General features: G+C 54.4%; 8 protein-coding genes across 8 annotated transcripts; 7 read left to right on the forward strand and 1 right to left on the reverse strand.

Annotated features, from left to right (window-relative positions):
- Window positions 1-105: 105 nt before the first annotated feature.
- J4E93_001401 (uncharacterized protein) lies at window positions 106-1,672 on the forward strand (the record flags this gene model as incomplete). The annotated part of the gene is made up of 3 exons (XM_049339352.1): window positions 106-298; window positions 343-1,392; window positions 1,440-1,672. The coding sequence occupies 3 exons, from the start codon at window positions 106-108 to the stop codon at window positions 1,670-1,672; spliced, it is 1,476 nt and encodes a 491-aa protein (XP_049203309.1).
- A 735-nt stretch (window positions 1,673-2,407) lies between these two features.
- Window positions 2,408-3,460, forward strand: J4E93_001402 (uncharacterized protein; the record flags this gene model as incomplete). The annotated part of the gene is made up of 3 exons (XM_049339353.1): window positions 2,408-2,534; window positions 2,585-3,048; window positions 3,098-3,460. 3 exons carry the CDS (start codon window positions 2,408-2,410, stop codon window positions 3,458-3,460), a joined length of 954 nt encoding a protein of 317 aa, XP_049203310.1.
- Window positions 3,461-4,237: 777 nt separating this feature from the next.
- On the forward strand, window positions 4,238-4,998 carry J4E93_001403 (uncharacterized protein; the record flags this gene model as incomplete). The annotated part of the gene is made up of 2 exons (XM_049339354.1): window positions 4,238-4,506; window positions 4,560-4,998. The coding sequence occupies 2 exons, from the start codon at window positions 4,238-4,240 to the stop codon at window positions 4,996-4,998; spliced, it is 708 nt and encodes a 235-aa protein (XP_049203311.1).
- A 1,096-nt stretch (window positions 4,999-6,094) lies between these two features.
- J4E93_001404 (uncharacterized protein) lies at window positions 6,095-9,114 on the forward strand (the record flags this gene model as incomplete). The annotated part of the gene is made up of 5 exons (XM_049339355.1): window positions 6,095-6,229; window positions 6,443-6,859; window positions 6,913-7,012; window positions 7,060-7,622; window positions 7,669-9,114. The coding sequence occupies 5 exons, from the start codon at window positions 6,095-6,097 to the stop codon at window positions 9,112-9,114; spliced, it is 2,661 nt and encodes an 886-aa protein (XP_049203312.1).
- Window positions 9,115-11,631: 2,517 nt separating this feature from the next.
- On the forward strand, window positions 11,632-13,015 carry J4E93_001405 (uncharacterized protein; the record flags this gene model as incomplete). The annotated part of the gene is made up of 2 exons (XM_049339356.1): window positions 11,632-12,523; window positions 12,576-13,015. The coding sequence occupies 2 exons, from the start codon at window positions 11,632-11,634 to the stop codon at window positions 13,013-13,015; spliced, it is 1,332 nt and encodes a 443-aa protein (XP_049203313.1).
- Window positions 13,016-15,052: 2,037 nt separating this feature from the next.
- Window positions 15,053-16,142, forward strand: J4E93_001406 (uncharacterized protein; the record flags this gene model as incomplete). Its single annotated transcript, XM_049339357.1, has 3 exons — window positions 15,053-15,208; window positions 15,258-15,707; window positions 15,765-16,142. The coding sequence occupies 3 exons, from the start codon at window positions 15,053-15,055 to the stop codon at window positions 16,140-16,142; spliced, it is 984 nt and encodes a 327-aa protein (XP_049203314.1).
- A 564-nt stretch (window positions 16,143-16,706) lies between these two features.
- Window positions 16,707-19,477, reverse strand: J4E93_001407 (uncharacterized protein; the record flags this gene model as incomplete). Its single annotated transcript, XM_049339358.1, has 2 exons — window positions 16,707-18,391; window positions 18,442-19,477. The coding sequence occupies 2 exons, from the start codon at window positions 19,475-19,477 to the stop codon at window positions 16,707-16,709; spliced, it is 2,721 nt and encodes a 906-aa protein (XP_049203315.1).
- Window positions 19,478-25,219: 5,742 nt separating this feature from the next.
- On the forward strand, window positions 25,220-26,437 carry J4E93_001408 (uncharacterized protein; the record flags this gene model as incomplete). The annotated part of the gene is made up of 1 exon (XM_049339359.1): window positions 25,220-26,437. The coding sequence occupies one exon, from the start codon at window positions 25,220-25,222 to the stop codon at window positions 26,435-26,437; it is 1,218 nt and encodes a 405-aa protein (XP_049203316.1).
- Between the last annotated feature and the right edge of the window lie 1,074 nt (window positions 26,438-27,511).

Genomic DNA, 27,511 nt, shown 5'->3' on the forward strand with positions numbered 1-27,511 from the left:
CGCCCTTATAACCTCGCGCCTGCCCCACCACCCCTCCATCTATCGCGATCGCAGTGCAACCCTGAGGCTGAATCACACAATCGCGCAATACACCCACACACAACCATGGCCGCGGAAACAGCCAACCTGCCTGAGGGCATCATTTCCCTCTTAGATACCGATCTCTACAAGCTGACTATGCAATGTTGCATACTCAAGTTCTTCCCAGATGTCTCAGTCACCTACGGCTTCACAAACCGCACGCCCGACAAGAAGCTGAATCGCGCAGCCTTCAAATGGTTACAAGCGCAAGTAGATAGTATGTCTTCTTCCTCTCCTATGCGATAACTGCTGACCCTCCAGAACTCGAGAATATAACCGTGTCCGACGCCGAAATCAACTTTCTCAAGAACACCTGCCCCTACCTGAACGCGCAATACCTCCATTTCCTCTCCACGTTCCGCCTCAAGCCCTCTAAACAGCTTAAGCTATCTTTCCAACCCGCCAATGACACCGGATCAGATAGCGACAGCGGCGACTTCCACATCCACACCGAGGGCCTCTGGCTAGATACCATCCTGTACGAGATTCCATTACTCGCGCTGGTCAGCGAGGCATACTTCAAGTTCGTCGAGACAGACTGGAGCCATGCGGGTCAGGTCGAAAAGGCATACCAGAAGGGGCGCAGTCTGCTGGAAGGAGGATGCATCTTCTCCGAGTTCGGCTCGCGGAGACGTCGCGACTACCACACTCAGGATCTAGTGCTGCAGGGCTTGCGCCGGGCAGCTGACGAGGGCGACAAGGCAGGGTGGAAAGGCAAACTCTCAGGGACGAGCAATGTCCACTTCGCCATGAAGCACGGCCTTATTCCTGTGGGCACCGTCGCGCATGAGTGGTTCATGGGTGTGGCTGCCATTACCAACAACTACGAGAGCGCAAACGAGATTGCCCTGGAATACTGGACAGCGACGTTTGGCGCAGGCGTCTTGAGCATCGCACTCACGGATACCTTCGGCACACCGACCTTCCTAGGAGCCTTCAAGAAGCAGATTCCTCGCGTTACCACGGCTATCCCAGGCGGTGGCACAACGCTGGCGTCAGCTGGCCAAACCACCAACAACGATGCCGTGGAGACAATGGCGTCAACCAACCCGCCGATCCAAGCACCATATGATGGAAATCTAGGATCGCGACAGACTTATGCCGAGGTGTTTGCAGGTGTGCGACAGGACTCTGGAGATCCGTTGGAGTTCATCAAGATGATGCGCGACTTCTACGACCAGGAAGGCATCAAGGATAAAAAGACCATCGTATTCTCCGACTCTTTGAACCTTGAGCTGTGCTTCAAATACAAGGCTGCAGCGGAAGCAGCAGGGTTCCAGCCCACTTTCGGTGTTGGAACATTCCTGACAAGTGAGTGCGCGAATAGAAATGATGCAAGACATGGCTGACCATGACAGATGATTTTGTCGAGCAAACAACAGGCAACAAGTCTGTGCCCCTCAACATTGTGATCAAGATCGCCTCGGCTGCGGGGCGTTACGCCGTCAAGATTAGCGACAACATTGGCAAGAACACAGGAGACAAGGCGACAGTAGATGAAGTCAAGCAGCGACTAGGCTACCAGGAGAAGTCGTGGGCTGGGGGTGATGAGAAGACGCGCTGGGGGACTGCAGGCGCGCCAGCCACTTAGTATGTGCGGTGTGCATCTCATCCGGTGGGGCGTATATGTTGGCTAGACTTGAGCTCCCAAGCTGCAGAGACGTGGAGTCCAACCAAGAAGTGGAGGCGTTCATAAGCTGAGATGCGGTCTGCAAGGCTGAGTCTAGCGCAGACCTTCCTGCGATGACCGTGAAGCTGCGTCAGCGCTTGGTGGCCGGCTCGGAGACACTTTACGAGATGAGGCGAAAGTCAAGAGTGAATGCGAAAGTAGTGCAAGCGAATAGCAAGTTTGCAGCCCAAAGAGCTTTTAGTGCTTCTAGACGCCGAAGCATGTGCGTGTGCCAAAATTAGAGTGAGGTTCTTCGCCGCTGCGGGTCAACGACGCGCCGCTGCTTACCAGCCCCATGGAGCTAGCCCAGCGCCTCCTGCATGCGCGGTCCACTCTGCCACTCAGCCCCAGGAAACATCGCAGAGCTGAAACACATTTATCTTCTGTCGCCAGCCTTTGTACAGCATTGACAACATTGATTCGAGCTCAAGCGCGTTTGACCCAATTCACCCTTCGCCTAGTCACGAGCCCACCGCTACTCTAGTGCCGCTTCCCGCGTTTGCAGTCGGCTGTCTCAGGAGTCTTCACGTCCACTCAGACCACACAGGGCCTGTTTCAGAATGAGCGTAAGTTCCCTCTCTGTCAGCGTACCCGCTTGACTGTGCCCTCCTACAACACCATCCACTCCACTACACTACACATTTACACACGCTGACCATGGCTGCTGCGGACGAACAGTACGGAAACAAGGGCTACGGCCAGATAGGATCGTATGGCGGTAACCCCTACGACGCACGCGACGCCAGCCCTGCTGGCTACAACAACTACAATCAGGGCGGCTATGGTACGTCTTCGATGCGCCACACCCCAACGGCTATCTCTAACACAGTGCAGGCGATGTAGAGATGCAAAACTACCCCGGCGGTGGCGCCAGCGCGAACCCCAATGCCATTCTCGACGAATGCCGCGAAGTCGACCGCGCCCTCGACGACCTCGATGCCCAGCTCAGCAACCTCGACCGTGTCTTCAAGCAGTCATTGGCGCGCCCAGACATGCCCTCGGGCGAGATCAACAACCTCAGCTCGCAGATCATGACCGGCTACCGTGGCCTCGTCGGCCGCGTCAAGGCCATCAAGTCGAAGCCCGACTCTGGCCACCCAAGGAACGCTCCGCAAGTCGGCAAGGTCGACCGAAGACTCAAGGCGACCATCAACAAGTACCAACAACTCGAGTCGGATTTCCGAAGGGATTCACAAGCAGCTGCCGAGCGCCAATACCGCATTGTGCGCCCAGATGCTACCGAACAGGAGGTCCGCGATGCAGTATCAGATCCCGATGCGCCCATCTTCCAGCAGGCTGTAAGTAGCTCAATTCATCAATCACATCATTTTGCTAACACTGCCCCAGCTCCTTAACTCAGACCGCCGCGGCCAAGCCTCATCCACCCTGCGCAACGTCAAGGAGCGTCACGAAGCCATCCAGAACATAGAACGTCAAATGGTGGAGCTTGCCCAGCTATTCCAGGACCTCGACCAGATCGTTCAGGAGCAAGAGCCACTTGTCGCCAACATCGAGCAAAAGGGCGAGGAGATCCACGACAACGTCAAGGCCGCCAACGTGGAGATCGACGGTGCCATTGTCAAGGCCCGCAGCCGCAACCGCAAGAAGTGGTGGTGCCTGCTCGTTCTCCTGCTCATCATCATCGTCGTTGTTGTCATTGCTGTGGTTGTCACACAAGTCAACAAGGCCGCCGCCAACACCGTCGCGTAATCGACAAGTCAGCCGAGTCTATTCCTCCAGCATTGAGAGATCGCTATACAGCCGCGTCTCGCATTCCACCACTACATCCACCGTCTCTTCTTCATTAGTCTTTTCCCAAAGGCTGGTCCGTACAATATGTAATACCCCCACGGTGGACATACATACCCCAACTCTCCTGTCATCTCTTCCATTGGTTAGGAAAATTGGTCTCTTTTGTAGGCGCCTCTGGCGTCCTCTATTCTCAGCAACTTCAAGCTGTTTCTGTAGCGCTGGCCGAATTGCATTTGCGGGTTACTTATATACAACTGTTTTAGAGGCTAGCTTACGAGCTATCGAATGAAAGAGTGTCAAACACGTCCTTTTCGGCGCGATGCGCAATGGTGTTTGCATTGCCACGGTCCTCGACTTCACCGCCCCACGCACCGGTCCGACGCAATATGAATTTGCATGCCACAATCAATCTGTATGAGAAATGGCGGCGAAACCTTCTCTCAGGTGACGTTGTAATATAAACATGTACCACGCTAAATTTCGAAGCAATCTAAATGGCACAAGCCGAACAATTACCTGGGGTAAGGCGCACGATCTACCGACACTTTAACCACTCTGGCGTCCACTAAATCGCGAACTCATATATTTTGGAAACAAGCACGTAACAAGCATGGCACTATACCTCTTGAGCAACGGAGGGAAAAGCTTGGGCTGTGAAATGAAGAGTATAAAGGAATAGCACTTGGCCGCCGTCTTGGAGATCAGCACTTCAAATCCACCATATCAACAGAAGCCATGTTCGGTCAAACCGCACTCTTCGCTCTAGCCCTCGCGGCACCAGCCCTCTCCCAAGTCACCGAAGGCTTCGAGAACGGCTGGGACCAAACCGCATGGCCAACCTACGCCCCAGACTGTTCGCAAGGCGGAAAAGTCACCCTAGACAGCACGACGGCGCACACAGGCAAGAACAGCATCCGCGTTGACGGTGCAGGAGGATTCTGCGGCCACATCTTCGTCGGCACGAGTAAGATTCCTGCTGGAGATGTTTACGTACGGACGTACCTGTAAGCCTTCCTTTGACTTATCGGAGAAAGAACAAGTACTAACGTATCTACAGCAAAGCATCCAAACCCCTAACCGACTCCCACGTAACCTTCATCACCATGCCGGACTCCGCCCAAGGTGCAAAGAAACACCTCCGCATAGGCGGCCAATCCAAGATCCTCATGTACAACCGCGAAACCGATGACGCGACGCTCCCCGACCTCAGCCCACAAGGCATCGCATCTTCAAAGGCGCTACCTACAAATGCCTGGACGTGCTTTGAGTACCATCTCGGCACCGATGGCAGTGTAGAGACGTGGTTGAACAATGCGACGATACCGGGACTGACGGTGGGCAACGGCGCGACGAATGCGAATGCGGGGCAGTGGACGAGGAGTTCAGTCAAGCCGAAGATTACGGGCGCTTACTTTGGGTGGGAGAGCTATGGTGGTGATACCAATACGATTTGGTATGATGATGTTGTTGTTAGTGGGAAGAGGATTGGGTGTTAGATGGGGACGTGCCAAGCATGGTTGAGATGCATCAGGGCTAGGACTTGTACATAGTGAACTTCAGGCTTGTAGATATTGAACTAAAGGTTACTCCATGCGGAAGTATCGTTCGACTTGAGAGTGAAGGCTCTGGAAGATGCAGAAGCGTCTGCATGGTCTCAGTATGATGAAACTACATCAACAAACGCCAGATGTCTCTCCACATAAACAACACGCTTCTCCAACATCGTCGAACCTTCCCGTCCAAGCGCCAGAAACCCGCGATTGCAGTCATCGTGACACAACTCCCCTGTGACTTCCGCCCGCTCCGCCGCCAGGTAGGTGCCACGAACCAACCCCAGAACCGCGGGGAAACTCCCCAATCTCCTAAATTCCCTCACCACATGTCATCTGAACACATTCCACTCCACCAAAGGACCGGCTGCACCCCTTGGCGCAACATCTTTGCCTGACAGATAATCACATCGCAACCTGCAATGCACCCTGCTCGATCGCGACGGTATCGCCTGATCGCGCATTGTTGTAGATAGGCTGACGACAACGCCGCTTGGCGAACCCCAAGCCGACGCCACAAACCCTGCGACCCTGCCTCACCACCAATGTAGACACACGGGCGTGGGCGGTGAAGGGCCATGCGCGCACTTCCAAGTCGGCATGCCAATGTCGCTGCAGCATGGGTAGCTCGCGATGTTCAGCACGAGGACGCACTTTCACCATCACATGGGCAAGGTAACGCAAATCACAGCAGCACGTTATTCACTCCACAAGTGGCATTTCAAGGTCTTGCTGCTTAGCTTCCGCAGCCCGCGCCGCAGCGGACAGAAGTTCAAAGGTCCAAGACGCCGTGCGAAGACACGCCTAGACCCTGGGCTGACGCTCCATGCCGCTTGCGACCTAGAAGGTTCGGGGCATTGGGCTGGGGCCGTTCGCTGGAATATTAACGACAGTATATGTTAGCCTGGGGTATTCGCTATTTCCTTCACACGTTCAAGTACTCTGGGGTAGTGAACCTTTTGTGGGGGTGTGTTCTGCGTTGTTTCTCAGCCTTGCTTGCTACTACGACCATACCAGACCCACCGGTTCGAGCTCGTTCGACATGTCTTCTGTTATGGCATCCGCGAGTGCAGCGCCCACGGAGCCTATCAAGGCTCCACCGCAAGCGGGCATTCTCGAGGGTGTCAATCCAGTGCATTTTGACAAGAATCATCCGATTATTCTGTTTATCGTTCAGGTATGTTGTCTTTACTACCCCAAACATCGGGTGTGGAGGGTTTGGCTTGGTGAGACGCTTCACCGATCTAGTACTACGACCATATCTCAATGTCTGCGCGACCCCAATACCATATCGCTGCTCTACGTCTCCAATTGAGAACTTCAGCTGGAGTCGCTCCTGCCTATCTACCAAAATCTTCAAAGAGAAGCATACTGACAATGTACGCAACAGGCAGGCATAATCATCATCTTCTGCCGCGCCCTCAACTGGCCGCTCTCCAAAATCCGGCAACCACGCGTGATATCCGAAATCATCGGCGGCATCATCCTCGGTCCCTCAGTAATGGGCCGCATCCCCGGCTTCCAAACTTCCATCTTCCCAACCGAGTCCATGACCAACTTGAACCTCGTCGCCAACCTCGGTCTGACCTTATTCCTCTTCATCATCGGGTTGGAAGTCGATCTACGCTTCTTGCTCAGCAATTGGCGGCCTGCACTCAATGTTGGCCTGGCAAGCATGGCGGTGCCGTTTGGACTGGGTTGTGCGATTGCGGTGGGGTTGTATAATGAGTTCAAGGATGAGCCTGGAACGGTGCAGATTGATTTTGCGATTTTTATGCTGTTTATTGGTGTGGCTATGGCTATTACTGTGAGTTTTGTGGGATTTGAGGGGGTTCGTCCTTGTGCTAATTGTGTTTCTAGGCTTTTCCGGTGCTATGTCGTATCTTGACGGAATTGAAACTGCTCATGACGCCGGTTGGTGTTATTGTCCTTTCAGCGGGTGTTGGGAATGACGTTGTTGGTAAGTCGCACAGCTTCTCCGCTAGTATTTCGACTAACATTCTACAGGATGGATCCTTCTCGCTCTCTGCGTAGCCCTCGTCAACGCTGGTTCAGGCCTCTCAGCACTGTGGGTCCTCCTCACTTGCGCTGGATACATGCTGTTCCTCGTGTACGCCGTCCGACCAGTCTTCGTCTACGTCCTGCGTCGATCTCGCGCACTCCAAGATGGCCCCAGTCAAGGTATCATCAGTCTGACCTTGCTCATCGCTCTGGGTTCCGCCTTCTTCACCGGTATCATCGGCGTTCATCCCATTTTCGGAGCATTCATGGCGGGGCTGATCTGTCCCCACGAGGGAGGTTTTGCCATCAAAGTCGCTGAAAAGATTGAGGATCTGATTGGAGCACTCTTCCTCCCGCTTTACTTCACTCTCTCGGGATTGAACACCAACATCGGTCTCCTGGACTCTGGTATTGTGTGGGCGTACGTCATCGGCGTCTGCGCTGTCGCGTTCTTCTCCAAGTTCCTCAGTGCAACCCTTGCAGCTCGTGGGAGTAAGATGCTGTGGCGAGAATGCTTCGCTGTCGGGTCTTTGATGAGTTGTAAGGGATTGGTAGAGCTTATCGTCTTGGTAAGTAACCATACTCACAGCATAAGGCCAGTACTAACTGTTACAGAACATCGGACTGAATGCCAAGATTCTCAGCACTCGAACCTTCACCATCTTCGTCGTCATGGCCCTCGTTACTACCTTTGCATCGTCTCCGTTGACAATGTACTTCTACCCACCATGGTACCAGAAGAAGGTCGAGGCATGGCGTCGCGGCGAGATTGACTGGGACACTGGCAAACCTCTCGACGGCTCAGAAGAAGGCGCCGATGGAGTGAACTACGAGAAGATGGCCGCCGAGAAGATCCAGAGGATGACCATCTATCTCCGTCTGGACAGCATGCCTAACCTGTTGGCCTTCACCTCGCTCTTCGGTGGAAACGCGGACAAGCCAGCACCCAAGACACATCCATCCAAAGACATCAGCACAAGCAAAGAGACAGGCGAAACGTCACTCGTTGAGACAGCACCATCACGACCAGTAGAAGCCTACGGTCTCCGACTACTCAACCTAACCGACCGTGGCTCCTCCGTCATGCAGGTCTCGGAGCTAGAATCCTACACAGCCTACGACCCAGTCGTGAACACGTTCCGCACCTTTGGCCGTCTCCACAACCTTGCCGTCAGCGGCGAAGTGCTTGTTGTACCAGAATCGTCTTTCGCAGAGACCCTTGCTACCCGTGCGTCTGACTCCAACTTCCTAGTCCTGCCTTGGAGCGAGACAGGCGGTATGTCGGAGCAAGCCATCATCGAAGATAAGGGAACGAAGAACAAGCTAGCTGCTTCGACGTACAACACGTTTGTGCACGACACACTCGAACAAGCCAGTATTCCCGTAGCAGTGCTGATCAACAAGAACTTTGGCGGCAGCAAGAACAAAGAGCAGAAGCAGCGGCTGAAGCTTACGAGGACGTACAGCAGCGTTAGCCTGTCTAGCGCCAGGGACAAGGCGGTCACAGCACCCATCGCGGATCGAAGCCACCACGTCTTCTTCCCCTTCTTTGGTGGAAACGACGACCGGACTGCACTACGTTTAGTTCTCCAGTTAGCTGAGAACCCTCAAGTCACTGTCACCGTCGTCTACTTTGATGTTCCGGAATCCGTCATCGGCCAAGCTTCACCGGTTTCGTCAACGGTTCTAGGAAAGGCCGGAGAAGTAGTCACAACGACGACCACATCCCGCGAGCAGGATGCAGCCTTCTTCGCTTCGCTCCGCGCCTCACTACCTGTCGATCTAGCAAGCCGTGTCGTCTTTGAAACTATGGCTTCCACTGCGCCTGTTCAGGATGTCATTGCCCGCGCGAGCATTGAGGTTGGGCAGTCGCCAAGGAACGCTGGTGATCTCATCGTGCTGGGTAGGAACGTAGCGAGGAACAGTGCATTGGAGAAGGAGAGTACAACAGATGAGATAAGGAGTAGCTCGAGTGCAGCAGCAACACTGGGTGTGCTTGCTGAGAAGGTCTGGGAGGGCAGACTGGGAGCTAGCGTGCTCGTTGTCAAGGCAGGATTGTGATGATGGTATAGCTGGCGTTCAAGGCGCTTGGATATGGATATGGAAGGATACCATTGGATTGGAATGTGTTACGAAGTCGTTACTGAGATACCTCTTGGCTAAATGAAGGTTGCTTCATGCTTGCGTAATCCAACGCTGAAACTCGGTCCCACCCGTTGCACTGTCCGTGATCAGCGACAAGGTGCCATGTCTCATGCCGATTTTCGCTCTTTTCTGCATGTCTGCGCTCTTTTGTTGAGTTCATGGCTTGTCCTGAGATCATAGACGTGATGCGGCTCCGCAAGCAACGTGTGGCAATCTACGAGTAGACTTGTACGTGTTGACCGGTCTCAACTCACCGTTGACGCCTGACCGCGTACGCGTACAGTACGGGCTTCCGCACGACCGTCGCATGCAGGGCGTATGCTCACGGTACACGTGCCCTTACCAATCTCCGTGTACGTACTCGGTGCTACGTGGGGTGTGTATCTAAACCACGGTCCACGTCACCTTCCCCGGTCGTGCTGCGGCTGTTCTTCAACCGTCGCAACCCAGTGACTCATCATTCATCGACAGTTTGACGTTGATGAGCGTGCCAGCGGAAGATCCTCGAGGGAGATCGTGGATCATTGGTCTGTTGTGACGTTTTTCTTACTCATGATAGGCCACGGTAAAGGCAGAGATGTCGTGATGTGGAGGTGAGGATGAAGAAACTTCCGTACGTTGGATCAACGGACAAGCTCGGAGTAGATGAGGAAGAAGCGGTGACAGGTGGCTAGAAAGCCATCGAACGAAAAAGCAGTTGTGGGTCGAGTCGTTATCAGCTTTCCACAGTAGATACAGATATTGTGGGTGTCCAGAATTACTAAATGGTGCCTCAGGTTCCTCCGAGCCCAGCCGCGTAAACTTGAGTACCTGCAGTGCATTTGCATGCCAGTGTAAATGAGTACGAGATGTTCTGGTAGGCTTTTCTTGCGTGTGCACGAGCCAACACGAACGGTGTATGACTGCAGAGTGCAACTGCTCAGCCCTGCGCATGAGTAGGATTGCGAAGATGTGGAACAGTTAGTTCTGGAAGATCCTATGCACGTACGGAATCCAATGATGAGGCAGGCAATGCTCTGTCGCACACGTCGTAATCGGGTTATGACTTGCAGTCGATCCCGAAAGATACGCCACCGAGAAGCCCCGTGCCGCGCATGCGCCTCACAGGGGGCTGTAGAAGGCGAACCATGTGACCAGGACACGGGGATTTTGAAAAAGGATGGAAAAGTTGACGATGCTAGTAGAAGTGGTCGAGGCGCTGCTGGCAATTCTCCGCGAATTGGTGCAGAAATTCATGTCCAACGGTCGTGGTCAGTGTTCGGGTGGAGTCGTCGTGTAGACGGACGCGTGGCTAGCGAAGATCAACGTCCCCACCAGTCCACTAGGGCGTGCCGCAAAGGTAACCCCAAGAGGAAGCAACGAGGGACAGGGGAGATTGAAGATGGAGTCGTCGCGTTCGCGTGCAGTTGAGAAAGCTTGCGAGATGAGTGCGTACCCATTGTATATGGGAGACGTGTCGCGCCAACGCAGGTCTTGTCACGGGCGGGCCTGAGGAAGCGCTGGAGCCCACTGCAAGCGATAACGTAATGTGGACAAGGCGCGTCATGGCGACGTGAGGGCAAATTCAGTGAGCAGCTGCATCGCAAACTGGTGTAGTGCAGTTGAAGCTCGACGAGCAATACAACCAGCAAAGCTTGAGTAGCTTCGAGACCGGGCAGGGCCTGCTTGGCGCGACACACCAGAGCGTCGGAGCTGGAGAAGCAGTCGACGGGTGGTGATTGCGACGCTGATGCCAAGAGCGGCGATTCTAGAGGGTAAAGTGGTTCACCAAAGATTGCGCAACTGTAGTGCGTCGCTGCCACGCTTAGCGAAGCGTCTGCCCCTGCGTGGAACAAGTGGGTGCAGTGGAAGCAGCGTGAGAAGCAAAGGAGGATAGCGATAGAGATTGTAGATACGCGGCATGCGCAACAGAAAGTCAGATAGGGCGGAGGATACCCTGGACAGGCCAGCGGGAGCAATGCTACGCTGATCTGACGGTGGTTGCGTGGTCGCAGGGCCTGCGTGCGGGTGGTGGGTGTTGTGGTTCTAGACATGAGGAAGCCGCGACAGGGCCGCGTCAACACGGCCCAAAGCGGTAAGCGCGAGTCGTCGTCGTCTTGCCCCATCCCTCAATCAATTACCCTCGTCCGCACCTGTCCAACCCACGACTCCACCACCTATCGACGCCCACACCCGTCCTCCAGCGCTGTCGAGCCGCCTGCACGAGAGAAAGAGACTCCCAGCTCTCTTCGCGCCCACGAACCGCAGAATTCCCAGAATATCTGCCTGTGGCTGTCTCGTTGCTGCGCCGCCGCATCATCGGGCTGTGCACTGCCAATCCGCAGCCGCTCGACCACGCTATACACCCACGACACCCGTCACCCGCCCACGACCTTCCTGACCCGCCATCACCGCGCACAACGACATTGCGACTGCAGCTCGCACCCGCCCACGATGGAACACCACAACAGCGCCCACCGCGCTCACCAGCCCCAGCACGTCGACACCGACCGGCTGGCGGCCGACATGACGGAGCAGTTTCGTCAGGTCCTCAGCACCAAGCGCATGAACGAACTCACATCACGCTCATCTCAATCGCGCTCCTCATCGCCCGCACCGAGGGATTTCGGCACTCCACAGCCGCCGCCATCGCAGTCTGCCCCGCCCACGTACGCTTCCATCAGGAACATCCCCCTCGTCCCTGAGGCGCCTCGCGATGCGCGCTCTCTCCGCTTCAAGAACATGCTGCACTCACTCTCCAACATGCCCGTTCGATGGGAGAACCCCGGACTCCTCGATGAGGCCCTTCGCGTCATCCCGCTCGAGCAGATCTACAACGAGGCCGAGGAGGAGAGCCAAATACTGCAAGCCGAAGCTGAGAGCATGGCTGCCGGCAAGAAGGCCGCTTGGGGCTACCAGGACTGCGTTGTCCGCGCACTCCTCCGATGGTTCAAGCGATCCTTCTTCTCGTGGGTCAACAACCCGCCGTGCTCGCGATGCTACTCACCAACCGTTGCCGTTGGCATCACTCCACCACTACCCGACGAGCAAGCACGTGGCGCCAACCAAGTAGAGGCTTACCAATGCTCACACGAGGCCTGCAAAAACTACGAGCGCTTCCCACGATACAACGACGCATTCGTCCTGCTGCAAACACGCAAAGGCCGATGTGGCGAGTGGGCCAATTGCTTCAGCATGCTCTGCCGCGCCGTCGGCTCAAGAGTACGCTGGGTCTGGAACGCAGAGGACCACGTCTGGACCGAAGTCTACTCTGTACACCGCAAGCGATGGGTACACGTAGACGCTTGCGAAGAGGCATGGGACAAGCCCCGGTTATACACTGATGGTAAGTTGCTTCTTCCACACTCACACCTTTCATCTGCTAATCATCTTCTCAGGCTGGGGCAAGAAGCTCTCCTACTGCATCGCCTTCTCAGCTGATGGTGCCATGGACGTCACCCGTCGCTACGTCCGCGACGCTAAGCACGCTGCTGAGCGCAACCGCGCACCAGAGGCAGTCCTCCTCCACATCATGGACGAAATCCGAGCAACACGCCGCGCCAACATGTCCAAGCAGGACAAGTTCCGTCTGCAGGGTGAAGACATCCGCGAAGCCAAAGAGCTCCGCCAGAGCGTCATCTCATCCATTGCACACGCTGTCAGCAAACTCAAGCCCGAAGACATTATCAACGCTCAAGTCACCCGCCGCCTAGACCCCGATGCCCAGAAGGCATTGGAGGGCCGCATGAGCGGCAACGCCCAATGGATACGAGCGCGCGGCGAGGGTGGACAGGGTCAACAGAACCAGCAAGACCCTCGAAACCAGCACCCGCGCTGAACGCATCCGCCATCCCACCTTCCATTCACCACTCCCGGTATCTTTCCATCGCGCCATGCCTACAACGTAAGCCGAGTCAGCAGGGTGCGCTGCACCTAGCTCTCGAGCATGTAGAGCCCGATAGACGACGAGATACCCTTCCGACATACCCCCGCAACATTCGTTACGCGGACGACACTCCCGCTTGTATAACACAGAGTCTTTGATTCTTGGTCATTTCGATTCATTTGCGCCGGCGTTCCAGGAGCAGCACGCAAGAGACATGCGATATCTTTTAATGTCTGCACCCACCTCGGCAGAGGCTTTTCTATTGTTCCCGCATCACTTTGGCGACCGATTTCACTGCTTTACTGCATTCTTCACTTCATCTTTCCGTGTGCACGCGGGGTTTTGCGGCACTGTTTATACCATTTTGCCATTTTGGATTACGACTTGCGATATCTCCTATGTCTTTTCTGTATGTTTACGAGCATTTTGGCACTTGTACGCACGACGTATGAGCTTCACGTTTAGGTATTCGTCGCACTGCACAGTTTTGAGAATTGGAGGTGTTGTACACGGGCGCGGTGGGGATCCGTGGCAGAGAGCTGATGTGTACGGTGTACGAGGGGTCGACGCGCGTCCCGCCCAAGATGCAGAGCTTACTGCAGCATTAGGGCGGTGGATGCAAGATAGAAAATCAGAGCCAGATTGGCCATGTTTCTGCAAACCACATGAACACTTCATCTCAACAACTTGCGTGATTGTGACATTGTGCGCGACTAGGGCGGAAGCTGATCAAAGTCGGTACCTAGGTATGTGAAAGATTTGCGGGGACGCGCGTTAAGAGTACGCAGGCTGGGTCAGGAACATGGCAAGTGATCTCCAGGGTCCACCCTTCGACATTGAAACATGCCTTCCACACACGTCAAACCGAGGAAGAAACCATGATGCAAGAAAGCAAACGTCATGTCTCATGGCAGTCATTCTCTCGAACATCTCACTCCAGCGAGAACGAGCGATGGCACGAATCATGCACGATCAGCATCGTGACAGGCGGGCCGTTCGTTTCTCCAGCTCTTTCCTAGAGAGGCTAGAGCGCGATGCTGTGCAGAGAAAATGTCTAAAAATAACAAAGGAATCCAAGTGTGTGATGACCGTCAGGCCCTACGCCAAGTGATTCTCAAAGTTCAGTGACGAGGAGTTGTGAGGCTCTGTCGCTGTGCCTCTGCAAAGTTTTGTCGACTAAGGGCAGTTTAGGCGCGGACCCAAGGCAGTGGTGGTTGGTAATTGTGCGAGGTACTGCCGTCGTTCTTCCGACTGCTGTCTTGTCGGGTAGCGTTTGGCCGAGCTGACGGTAGCTGGGAGGGCTGAAACGACTATATCAGGTTTCGTCCTTGATAATCAAGTATATGTTTGGAGTGTTGGATAAGTCAGGAATGCAACTTTGGCATCGCAACTGTGCATGCTGTAGTGAACGAGGCACATTGCCATTTGTTCATGCTTCAACTGATCAGAAGACACCTTCGTGGCACTCGGCACCGATATAGCACCGTACCCAGGCCTGGCAACACGCACTCTCGCCGGCAGTGCTTTGCGAATGCCAACAGTACACGCACTATCCTCCGCAGCAGAGTTGTGTCAGCAATCCAAGGCCGTCACAATCCACCTCAGTCGCAAGCCCACTGAGGCTGGTGAAGACTAACCCAGGATCAGCCACTTTTGGCCCCGCTGCGCACAGACCCTATGACCCCAAGCTGTGTGGCCGCTCAGCCCCCTTCGGCTGGGCACTTTGCCTTGCGCATTTCAGCTCCGCGTTTGAGGTAGTTTGTACAAAAGCTTGTGGCGGCCCACTGGATTGTCGCACTCATCGTTCTGTCGTTTGACGTTTAGCCTTGTTCACCATAATCACATCCACGGGTGACTCCACTGCAACCGCGGATTCACGATCGCTACTGCCAGCCTTTTGACTCTGTTTCCTGAGTGACATCAGTCAGCCTTACTCGGTTACCACTAAACACCAAATCAACAACAACAACCGCAACCGCAACCGCAAACATGGGCAAAGTCGGGCGCTTCGCGTGTATCCTCACGCCTATGTGCCTTACCCTCGCTTCTTTAATATGCTTCATTATCGTCATGCTGGGCCAAACGCCATGGTCTGGCAACAACGCCCCAGCAACAGCCTTGGGGCGCGATCTCTACTTCTTCAAGGTACGTCTTCTCCCAGCCTTGCGCATGAATACAACTAACACCCTGACAGGCAGACACGAGTAAATTAGTCGAGAACCCCGAGAACTTTTTGGACAAGATCCCCGACGGCATCACCCCCGACGCTGCGGAAAAATTCCTCGACGCCCTCCGAGGCAAGATGGACGCCAAGGAACTCAAGGACTTCTACCAGGTCGGCCTCTTCTCCTACTGCGAGGGCGAGAAGGATGCGGAATCCGGCAAGGAGACCATCACATACTGCTCAGCGCGCAAGTTCCAGTTCCACTTCGATCCTCTCGCTATCTGGGGGATGAACGGCACCAACATTCAAGAGGTCCTCGGCGACAAGTACGACAGCGGCATGAACGCGTACAAGAAGGCTGCTGGCTGGATGAACTGGGCTTTTGTCATCACGATTGTGCTCACGGCTGTCGAGTTTGTCATTGGTTTCTTCGCCATCTTCTCGAGATGGGGCAGTCTTGTTACTACTGTCGTATCTACCGTACGTCTTCCCCAAGCCCAACTCCCCACATAATCTCCATACTAACAACCTCCTCAGGCACAAACCCTTTTCGCCATCGCCGCCGCCGGAACCGCGACAGCCATCTACGGCACCATAACCGGCGTCTTCAAGACGGTCCTCGAGCCCTACAACATCAAGGCTTCCATGGGTAGCCAGATGCTCTCGGTTCTCTGGCTCGCAGTCGCCTTCTCCATCGGTTCTGGCTTTTTCTGGCTTATCAGCGTATGCTGCTGCAGCGGAAAGAGCAGCCACAAGAAGATGGTGGTGGAGAAGACCCCATACACCTACGAGAGGGTTGCGTCGCCGGCGTTCGGCCAGCAGGGTCATCAGATGCAGCAGTGGCCTAGCAGCCAGAAGCAGACGCCGCCTACGGGTCAGCCTACCGCTTATGAGCCGTTTAGATCGCGCGTCTAAGTGGTGGGAAGCTTTGGAAAATTAGGTTGAGGGAATGTTGTAGGAGTGAGGACGCTGGTTCTTTGACGACATGTACGACCATCTTGTGGGAATCTTTCTGGGTTACTTGTATACCCCATGGCGTTTACTATAGCATTATCGTGATTTGGCCCAATGTGGCTTTGGGGTTTGGGTCGCTTTGACATATTGGAATGGATAGCATCAAATACCATTTACATCAATATTAAGTCAAATATCTTCGTTGTTATATTGTCTTTGTAAGGTGTAATGGTCAGTCACGTCAAGTAGAGTTGTTCCTCAAACTGTACCCTCGCTACGTGCCTTTCCTGTCAATTCTACATCTTCCAGCAAGACAATGCACTGAATTTGAGCATTTGTATTTTAGCATAACTGCATCGCTATCCACGAGAAACGAGCATCACCATGGTCAAGAACGCAGCAGACTAAGCATAGAGAAGCGAAAATGACAAAAACAAAATAGCCAATTCATCGCATCAGATTAGGTATCTCTTTGTACATCTACCCCTCTTGTAAATCCACCAACTATCCTAACACACACGCCCCTTACTGCTCATGCGTACCCACAAACCTCGGAGGAAGATCCAAATCCCAACTCGGCCGTTCCACAAGCACCACCTCGGGCGCGTGGAAGCTATCATCACCGCTGATGGGAACAATGCCGAGTATGGGACGGTACTTGAATGTGTGCCACCACGGCTCATTCCGCTTGCTTTGCTCGACTGCTCCGACTTCTCCTCCACCATTCATTAGTTCCTCTCCTGTCTCGCCGTTTGTTTGCTCAGCCCCTTCCTGGGTGTTTGCTCTCCGTAGGATGGTGAGGGGTTGGCTGGTGTTCTCCACATCATCGTCGTCTTCGGCATCGGGCTTGCGACGTATGGCGTTGACGTCCATCCACTTCTGTCTTCCAGCTTTGTCTGCGTCGTCGCTCTGGAACTTGCGCATCTTGGTGACGGGTGCTTCCTTCTGAGGAACTGCGTCACCGGCACCGCTGTTGTTCTTGAGAGCGTCGCGCTTCCGCTTCTTGCCTGCGTGGTCGGTATCTGAGATTGTGAAGTCTTTGGTCAGGTCGAACATGAACAGCCACTTCTCACCATACAGCCATAGCCGTTGTTGGGATTCTGTTACGTCCCAGATGCAGCCCTTTGCGGGTAGGTCGACTTGTTTGTACTCGTGGGGATAGCTGGAGGGTGGATTTCGTCTTGACCATTCTGATAGCCGGCCGGACATGACGTCAAAGAGGTAGAGCTGGTGCTCGGCAGAGACCAGCAGAAGTCGGTAGTCTGCTGTAGGCAGCTCGTGCGAGTGGGGATGAGGGTTGTGTCTGGTTGGGTGCACCGCAGGATTGCCATTCGGCTCTGGTCGGTTGGAGGCGTCAGAGCTGGGCTGGAAGGAGAGCAAGACAGGCGTTGAATCGAGTCGGGGAAGCAAATGACCAGATGGGTTCCGTATCCAATGCTGACCCAGGTAGGTTATTTGTTCCCGTGATTCTTCCTCGTCATCGGAGTCATCATCGTCATTGGCAGCAGGTGTAGTGTCGTCAATGTCAATCTCTGGTGCAGTTGTGTCTTCGTTCCCTTCCATCACCCATGTATCGACGTAGCCAGCCAAGTCAACGACAGCGAAGACGTTACCGTCCTTGGAGAAGTCGGCATGTGCAATGGATCGTTCGTAAGCCCCCGAGGGCCCGCTGAGAGGACTCTGTGTAGACATGTCGCGATCAAGTCGGTAGAGGGGCTGTACTTTCTCAAGCGCGCGAGGTGCATCTGCGGGATCGTCTGTTCGCACAATTCGGACCAGCTGAATTTCGTCTGTCGCCATGACCGCTGCGAGCCATTTGCCGTTGGATGACAACTTGAGAGTCTTTGCGCCAGAGATAGAAGGCATCTCTAGCCTGCGTACACGCACGGCTCCTGCGTGCTGCAATAGGTGGAACAGCTTCACCGTGCTGGCTGTCGCCACGGCGAGAAGTCCACCATCTCTGGAGATAGACACAGAGATAATGTTCTCCTCTCCCTGCAGAGCAAGGCGTGCAACCACCTTGGGCTTCTCCGTACCATCATCTTGAGGCTTGACGCGCCATATCCGCACTTCGGTGCTCCACCAGCTGACTAGTAATCTTGCATCCGGGGCGCTCGTTAACGGGGGTGTAGGGGGCAATGCTGGAAGACCTCGACTAAGCTCCTTGCCAAATGTGCGGATTGGAACGACGATGGGCTGGGTGTCGATACCTAATATGCATGTTAGTTGTGAGCTGAGCAGAATGATCAAGTTCTCGTACCTCCTGTGACCACCACGCTCAGCTTGTTGCCCTCGTAGGTTGTCATGGCCTTGACATCGTGCTCGTGGTGCCTCTGGTGTGATACCTTTCGCCATTTTCCGCTCTGTCCTTGAGCCTGACCCTTCTTGCTTGTGTAGAAACAGGTGCGGCGGTCCATGCCTGCACTGAAGATGCTGGTTCCATCGCGGGTAACGGCGAGATCGAGCACGTCGGCTTCGTGTCCAGAGATCCTCTGAGTTTGACTGTAGTTCTTGCCGCTGTAGATTCGGATGTCACCAGTAGAGTCTCCCGACACGAAGTCGCCGTTTGACAGACATTTGACCTTCCATACTAGGATTTCCTTTGGCCCGCCATGGGGGCCACTTCCCAGAGAGATGTTCCGAATCACATTTCCACTCCTTGTGTCAAAGACCCGGATCATGCTGTCCGCGAAACCAGCCAGTACTGTATGCTGGTCCTTGTATGTGATGCTCAAGGCACGCGCCTTCTTATTCGTCGCGCGGGAGACGAAGCGCTCGAAGGTGAGATCGTTATCGTCGGTAGATAGAAGAACAATTGTGCCGTCAGCACAGCCTGCCACAAGCTTCTGGCACGAACCGCTCTGCTCGTTCGAAGCACCCTTGGCCGCGCTCTTCCTTGGCTGTGCAGCAAAGCACCAGACCTCGCTGTGGTTACCGTTCGAATGGCGCGCCGGAAGGCCTGTAGTGAGATCCCACTCTGTGACGCTGCTTGAGTACCCGATGCTGAAGAGACGCAGGCGGCCAGGCACCACCTTTCCATGCGCATCGCGCGTATCTGGCTCTTGGGTCCATGCCAGGCCTTCAACACTCCTGTCTTTGCCGCCATAGAAGACCTTCTCTTGGAGCCAGGAGCCTCTTGCAGGGTTCCATATCTCGATATTTCCGTTTGCGCGTCCAATCGCCAGTCTCAGAGAAACAGGATCCTGCTGTCCATGTTCAGCTTCCGGGTGCGAGAAGGCGAGCGCGTTGATCGCAGATGGCGGGTAGGGCACGAAGCGAGATCGATGGATGTCCATGGTGAATTTCGAGGGCTTGATCAAGCCTGGGGATTTGTGAAGCTGCGCGTACGTTTATGGAAGAGCGCTGGCATTACGATACTACACTCATTGTGACGGAAGAGCTCAGTCGCGAACTTCTCTCGAACTCTTGGCGAGCCGACTTTGACTTTTCGGTGGGTCCAGAGCACGGAGAAACATTCCTCCTTAACGCCGACGACCTCCGCATCAACTCCGCAACTGCATCACGATGCTTTCAACTCGAACGGCTTCTGTTGGCTCAACGCCTCTCACAGAAAGCGTTTGGTCGTTCACATACATACCAAGAGATGATTGATCACGATTAGGTCCCTAAAACCTTGCCGAGTCCGACGCCCGGCGTCCTCGTACCACACGCTCCGATCCGCCCTTGTCCAACGCCAGAACCGAATCCTCCTGCCTACAAGAATGCATTTGATGCAATGAGGCGGTGGATGAAGACAACGGGCGATATACAGGTCTCGCTACCTTGCATGCGGTTGCGAACCGCAAACTAGGCTGCCTATACCTCCAGGGGCTGCTAGGTGTAGAGGCGGCTACCGCTCGGGGACGGAGCATAACAGATGTTGCTACAAGCCTTCGCCGCTGGTATCACAGAAGGACGAACACGATGCGGAGATAATTAAGCAATGTGCAGAGGATGGATTTCTGGTGAACACGGGTCTCTGTGGTAGTACCATAATGTGAAAGGAGCTTATTCTGTGGGTGGTATCCCCAAGCATCAAGACATATCTTAGAGGTACCTGCACGTTGAGCCCTACACTCTTGTCTTGAAAACAAAGCACAGTGTATACCTTGAAGACAGTTGTTATGTGTTGGATACAACTAATGTAGGACGAGCTTTTTCTTCTACGCAGGTGTGAACGACCTCAACAAGCAGATGTTCATCTGTTGACTCTATGCATTTTTAATCATCTATCGTAGATTGTGACCTTGCGACAAATCAAGATACGTTGGATTCTTGATCAACGCGTGAGTGTTGCATGTGGCTTGCTGACAACGTTGAACTAATGTTCCGGTGGTTCAAAACCGCCTCAAGTCTTCTGACAAGTCGTATGTTGGAGATTGCTCCGGCAATATTGCGCGAGTCAAAACTAGCTTTGCCGGGCCATGTGCGGACCAAACTCAATGTCTTCATGCTCACGTCACGACAAAACCGTTTGCAGAAGCGTTGGCACGTTAACGCTCATCGGGAAAATGCATCCCTTCGTACGGGTGGAGGCTGCATTGTTGCGCCGCAACGACGTTGAGGTTTCTTTTTGGTTGAGTTATTGGCGAAGCTTTGATACATGGCTTGACTTGTTCACATAAGTTGCGCAATAATAGTAACATAAGGATCTCCAGGGGCTGGCTTGAGATGGCAACTCCGCCTAGACCCAGGTACTGGGCTGAGTCAAGACGACCTTCAGGCCTAGTCTTTCCCAGGGTTTCATGGTCCATGACAATGGTGGAAGACGGCGCGCACACGGTACGCGTTAAACGTGTGACGCGTGAACGCCCAAGGGGCTTTGCAAGACCCAAGACGCGCTGAGAAGCAAATATCGGGATGATCTCGCGATGAAGCAGAAGTCGAACCTTGGAAATTTCAAGGCGAGAGCTTGGACCGTCCGGCGGGGTATGTCGTTATTGCGGCGGGCCTCATCGTCCGTGGAACGCAAGTCAGTTACTCCGTGCGAAAAGACTGGTTGCAACCGTCTGGATCCGTTACTGCTCATGGTGCTTGATGCAGAAGAGCGGATGTTGAGTATTGAAACATGCAGTGTGGTCCCGCAGCCACATCCAGAGACGTTGAAAAGTTTGCTCGTCGCCGTCGTGCAAGCATGCACAGATCTTTTGACAAGTGCATGCGGTGTCCGGGTAACGCCTTTAAGCGATGAAGCTCCAGATTAGCATGCCTCCATGACGAGCTGCACGCAGCACCGGGTCACAGTTCTGCGGGCCTCGGCGCAGCGTTGCTGCGGAAAGCGCTTGACATTTGGTCATACCGACAATCTTTCTCCTCACCAGGTCCGCTTCTTGAAAGAAAAGTCGGAGCAAATTTGCTGACAATGAGCTGGATGTGAGGATCGGCCCACTTGAAGGCTGTCCAGCGCCGTGAGAGCGTCCGACCGAGGCAGGCGTGCACGGAGTAGGATCAGAAAATAGCCTGGGTTTGTCGCGTGCGCACAGCTCAGGTACTTTAAGACGCGTTTCTTCGCGACTGTGACATAATGCCTGGAAGCCGGACGTGCTGAGGTGCATTGGTGGCTGGCGATGGTACAGTTGCGGATGTCGGCTGGCCACTAGCTGCAGCAACGACGTGAAGCACTATGTTAGAGCAGGCTTCAATGCGGAGTTGCCGGGTTAGGATCTTCCTTTTTTACTCAGATGATGAACGCGAAAGATCACGCTAAGATCCGTCGTCGCGAGATGATGGGCCCAGCCGCCTGTCAATAACCGAAGCCGAATCACAGCACGCGTGCGAAGGGAGTTGCGAAACGGCCGTGGATTGTGATGATGCAGTTGGACGGCGGAGCTAGATAGGTTTGGCAGGTAAACTATCCGCGGCATCATCATGTCGATAGACCTCGCCGTTCTCGCGATCCTCACGTCAGTTGTGGAGTTCGGCCGTATATGCTTGCACGACGTGGAGACGGTTGTTACTTTGTGATGCGGCCGCGCAGAGCTGAGGCTCGCTAAGTCTGAGGCGCACCTTCCTTACTCAAGATCGTACATGCATGAACGCGTCTGCGCACATGTTTGCGTCAACGCGCTTTTGCAACATCGAAGCGCTGCAGGAAGTGACTCGTTTGCATGCGGCACAACCGACCTCGTAATAGGAGGACGGTCGTATAAGCAAACCCCGCCATAATCCCGCTGGTTAGCAAGGGAAGGTCAAGTCCGGGCTATGGCTGATTTCTAGAAACTATGCGGTGGAGGCTTGCCAAACCCACGGACCTGCGCACAGCGAGTTAGGAGAATTGGCAATCTCAGCAGCTAACTTAGGCTCCGACACGCGTTGCTAGCTGATGCTACTAAACACGTGGATCATCGGGCAGAGGCACTAGCAACTACTATCGTCGAAACACCAAGGGCATTACGAAACGATGAGTCCAACGGTCAGGCTGGCGGCTTCGGTATGGGGTCTGTGTCGCACAGTACATGTCGTGCCAGGGTCCCCTATTGAGTAATCTGCCATGCAGAGAATGGTGAGCAGAGTGCGGTGTCGGCCAAGGCTCACGAGTCTCCAGAATTTACTCCTGAGTTTCTGAGATTTGCCATGTGGAGCCGTGATGCGCATGTCGAGGACGCGACTGAGGCGACCTTGGGCGGTGATGGCGGTGCGACGCGTGACAAGGATGCAGCGTGCCGACAGGCGTCGTCTGCAGCGTTGATGCGCTCCAACAAAGGAGAGGCTGAAGATGGGCTAATTATGACATGACCTCAGCTTCCTATAGCATGCCAGGGGAACCACGACTCTGGCGCAGGCATGTTTGGGATGCAAGCAGCGAGAGCGGCGGCCACAACGCCCTATGCAGGTCTTGGCCGTGTGCAAAGCAAGTTGTTTCCTGTGCGCAGGCGAGGGCGACATTGGACAGCGATCGTAGGCTATCCTGCAACCTTGTATAGCTGCATGAGTGGCCTCACCGGCGCCCTGGCAGGGCTCTAATTCGAGCGGGGCCAGGCGAAGATTACAGCCACGGCGCTGCTCAGAGCGTCGGTGCCGCGTTGAGAAAAGCAAGTGCAGAGCGAGTGCAGCAGCGAGTATTGGTGCGAGCAGAGTGTAGTCAGTCCTACGCTGCAGTCAGGCCCGGTGTGCAGCACGGCGGGCACAGCAGCGGGTGCGCGCGACCGCGACGGGAGCAGCACCGCACCGGGGCTGGGCGTGGTGGTGATGGTTGCGGAAGACACGGGACTAGGACGCGTTCAATGAGCGTGTTCCTGGCCGAAGCTTCCCAGACGCAAAAACGCCATAGTTGATCCACAATGGGGCACGACGGCGGCGGAATACGCATCGGCTGGCTGGGCGCTGTGGGCGTATCAAGTTCCCTGTTCCCATGCTGTGCGAGTTGCCGTGTGTCAGATGCGGTTAGCGCCAACCTCCTAGGGCTTTGCTCGCCCAGTCGTTTTCTCCAAGCTACGTCCGTCTGTATCGTGCTCTCCTCTCACCCTCTCTCCCTCTTCTCATATCTCTCTTTCACCACGGTCGAGCACGGAGAAACTTTGGATCTGATGTGGTGCTGAGTGTTTCGGCTCCTATCTTTCCATAAAACTCCCCATCTCCTGCTCTCGGTCCCCTAAACCCGACCGCCGTCTCTCCTCGAATAGGATCGTGAAGAGTCCAGACTCCCTGTACCTTCCGCCCTCATTCATCCGCCGCCCTCCTACCTCGTCTCTCGCTGGACGTAGAGATAGCTGAGAACACGAACTCGCTGTACTCTAGTCCTTCGCTCTCTACACAGCTATCCACCCGATACCTGTACCATCAGCCTCGTGTGTGACGATTGAGCATCATCTCGGTAGGTCACTTGTTCCTTGTTTCTTGATTCCGGCGTTTTCCACCGATGCTGGATGTACTCACCCGAAGAACCCCCGGACCACTGGACTCGACAAAAAAGGCACAACCATCGAAGAACATTGGGATGATATTAGAAACATTGCGGGTATAGGCGGGAGAATGGGACGAGGACGACATGCAAGGACAGCATTGATTTGAGGGTCGGGCGTGTGTGTGGGCGAAGAAGGGTTACGGACAAAGGGCGTTCAGCCACGAACCCAACCATCGGACCACTGCCTCAGCAACCTCGTAAAGAACCCGTCTCGTCGGAACTGCCACGCTTCACCCCAGTATTGCGCAATCTCGGATCCCGAAGTCCTGTGACGTCTGCTCTTTCACTCATGTGGATGAACAATGGATGTGGATATGGAGTGCAGCAGTGGCCGATATAACAGTCGTATGCCCCTTGGCAGCTTGGCTTCGTTATCGTGACAGCTCAGACGTCGCTATACACCTTTCCGCCAGATCTCCACAGTTCTTCACCGTCGTTCACCGCCTCGTCCCGTCCTCGCTATGGCCTCAATCCGACTAGCGACCAGGACCCTTACCTAAACGGGTCTGACCCACTACTCAGGGCATAACTTTTCGTTCTGATCAATCGCTAACATGTCTTCCTCATAGATTGTCTACTACTAGCTGTACCTGTTCGTACTCACCATCGTCATCGCCATCTCTCGACCCAAGGCTCACACATCAGCCTAGATCTCAGTCGCCAGTACCCTCGACGATATACCTCTAGCCCGGCGGACTCGTTAGCTCGTGCTCTGCCCTACGACATCCCTTTTTACTAAGGGATATACGAGACCGCGTCAATCAGTCTTCTGGATGAAATCTGCGCCTTCTTCGACCTTTTCCGCTCGTGTTTTTGTACACTCCATTCGCTCACTACACTAATTGTATTAATTCTGCAAAGGTATGGACTCCTGTCAGCTTCCGGATGGAGAACTTCCACTAACTTTGTCCAGTTCTGTAACAACACATCCGACTCTCAGCACTAGAGGATCGCCGACTACAGACCTTCTTTTACATACCAGCTAATCACACTCTTTGTACCTGTTGCCTTTCAGGCTGCCACTCTCTAATCCGGCTCATCATTCGAAGCTGTCCACTCACTAAACCCCTTACACCCGACCACGTCTATCCCGGAGACCTGACGATACTACCCGATACATACCGAACACATCAACATGGCGTACCACCAACAACAACAATCCCGCTACGGCCAGTGCGACTCCTACTTTGTAGAGTCACACGACGATGGCATCTATGCCATGCGAGCTGAGGCCAGAGAACGCCACCGAGCTGTTTCCAAGATGCAACAACGAGCCATCGCCGAAGAGCTATCAAGGCAGACCGCTGATGAATACCAAGAAGACATTATGCAACACATGATCCACATGGAAGGACAAACCCTGCCAGACGTCAACTCCATTGACATCCAGACCGAGATCCAGTGGTTCATGCGCCCCTACCTCCTCGACTTCTTGGTTGAAGCCCACGCTGCCTTCCAGCTGTTGCCCGAGACCCTCTTCCTGGCTGTCAACCTCCTCGACCGCTACTGCTCCCGCCGCGTTGTCTACAAGCGTCACTACCAGCTCGTTGGTTGCGCAGCCCTCCTCATTGCCGCCAAGTACGGTGACAAAAAGGACCGCGTACCCACCGTACGGGAGTTGAAGTCTATGTGCTGCTCTCTCTACGATGACGAGATGTTCACTCAGATGGAATGGCACGTTCTGCAGACCCTGAACTGGATGATCGGCCACACCACGGTCGACGCATTCCTCCAGATCGCCCTCTCGGAAGCCCCATACGATGCCGAGGTTGAGCACATGGCTCTCTACATCGCCGAGATTGCTCTCTTCCACAAGGAGTTTGTCTCCACCCGGCCATCTGTCCTCGCCCGATCCGCCCTTGCCCTCGCGAGATGCGTCCTGTCCCGACCCCAAGCACGCAACACTGACTGGTCTGGTGCTTACGACCCCCAAACAGTCATCGGTCTGTCCAACCACCTGTATCAGCCATCCCCGGTACTTTCCCGCAAGTATGCCTCCATGCATCTGTCCACTGTGTCCGCCACCGTCGAAGAGTTCCTGCAAAGACAAGCGCAGATTGCGCGCCGCCAGGCTGCCCCTCCTACGCCACCCCCGACCGTCACCATCGAGGAGCCCAAGCCCGTGCCCAATGTCAACGCTTACCCGCAGACGCCAAACAAGAACCCATACAGCTCTGTCATGCAGAACGGATGCCCCACCCCACCGATCACGCCTGACGGTGAGCACTTCACGTATGGTCATGTTGTCAAGTCACAGCCTCAATCAATGTATCCCACGACACCCACTCCGGAACATCAGTCCACGATGCAACATCAGGGTCAATACTTCCACAACCAATACCTCCATGTTTAAAACACCACCGCGCCAGGCAGTGGCCATTCTTACCGCTGTCGAAAAACTCAACTGCCATGGACTGTCATGATCACATCCATCGCGCTCCGTTGTACCAAAAATACTCGTATGAGCGTCATAGCAGGTCATTTCTTCCAGCATTTACAAGCGTCTTGTTACTGTTATATTGCGATATCAAAGACGTCACTTTTCTGTTTCGAGCATTTCTTTTGTTAGGTCCGACCAAAATTTACCGGTCGTCTGCTGCCATTCGCACGGCTTAGCCTGCGGTGGCTAGTGGAGCCCAGATCAAGTCGAGCACCCTTTCTTCTTGGATATAAAGTCCATCTAATACGGGTTGTTTGATCTGTTCTGCAGCATGTGGGGAGGATAAGCGGCTACAGGCTGAAATTGGAAATACACAAGCCAGCACAACCAGGCTCACTCGCAACTGTTGTTTGCTTACGCGAGCCGAGATACCCTTCCTTTCTCAATCCAAAACTTTTTTCGGACACCTCATTTGTTCATGGTCGTCTGCTTTTCTTTTGCATGTGCGGTGGAATGGTGAAAAAGTGTTGAGGAGTGATGCGGGCGTGTTGTTGCAAGCTCATCAGAATGTTACTGGACAGCCGGGCTGGAAGAGCTACGAAGAGCGTCAATAGTATAGAAACGGTCGCCCAAAATTGAGGAATTGGTCTTCCATGCTCGCTTTCGCCCTGGTATCCCGTTGTTTCTGTGTTTCATCATGCGATATTCTTGGTGATATATGTTGGGCGAGTGGATGCTATACAGTCCGCGCCGCAGGGTACACCCGCTCGCCGCATGTTTCACAGCCAGCAATGCGATCTCAGTTGCTTAAGATTGCCCTGCTCTGCTCATCGAAGCATGTAGACCCTCCTTTACTCAACTGCAAACGCTGGCGAGTATGCCTCTGGTAAGTATTACACGGCGCCTGTAGGGGCCTATCAGCGCTTCCAGCTACTAACCGCCCCAGATCTCTATTACTACCGCAAACTCGTCCAAAGCAGGCTACAAACTGCTCTCACCCTATACCGACAATGATACTACGTTCGCACACAACACGCTCTGTCCGCG

Source organism: Alternaria ventricosa (genome assembly GCF_023758065.1).
Source record: "Alternaria ventricosa strain BMP 2768 chromosome Unknown scaffold_2, whole genome shotgun sequence".
Lineage (NCBI taxonomy): Eukaryota > Fungi > Ascomycota > Dothideomycetes > Pleosporales > Pleosporaceae > Alternaria > Alternaria ventricosa.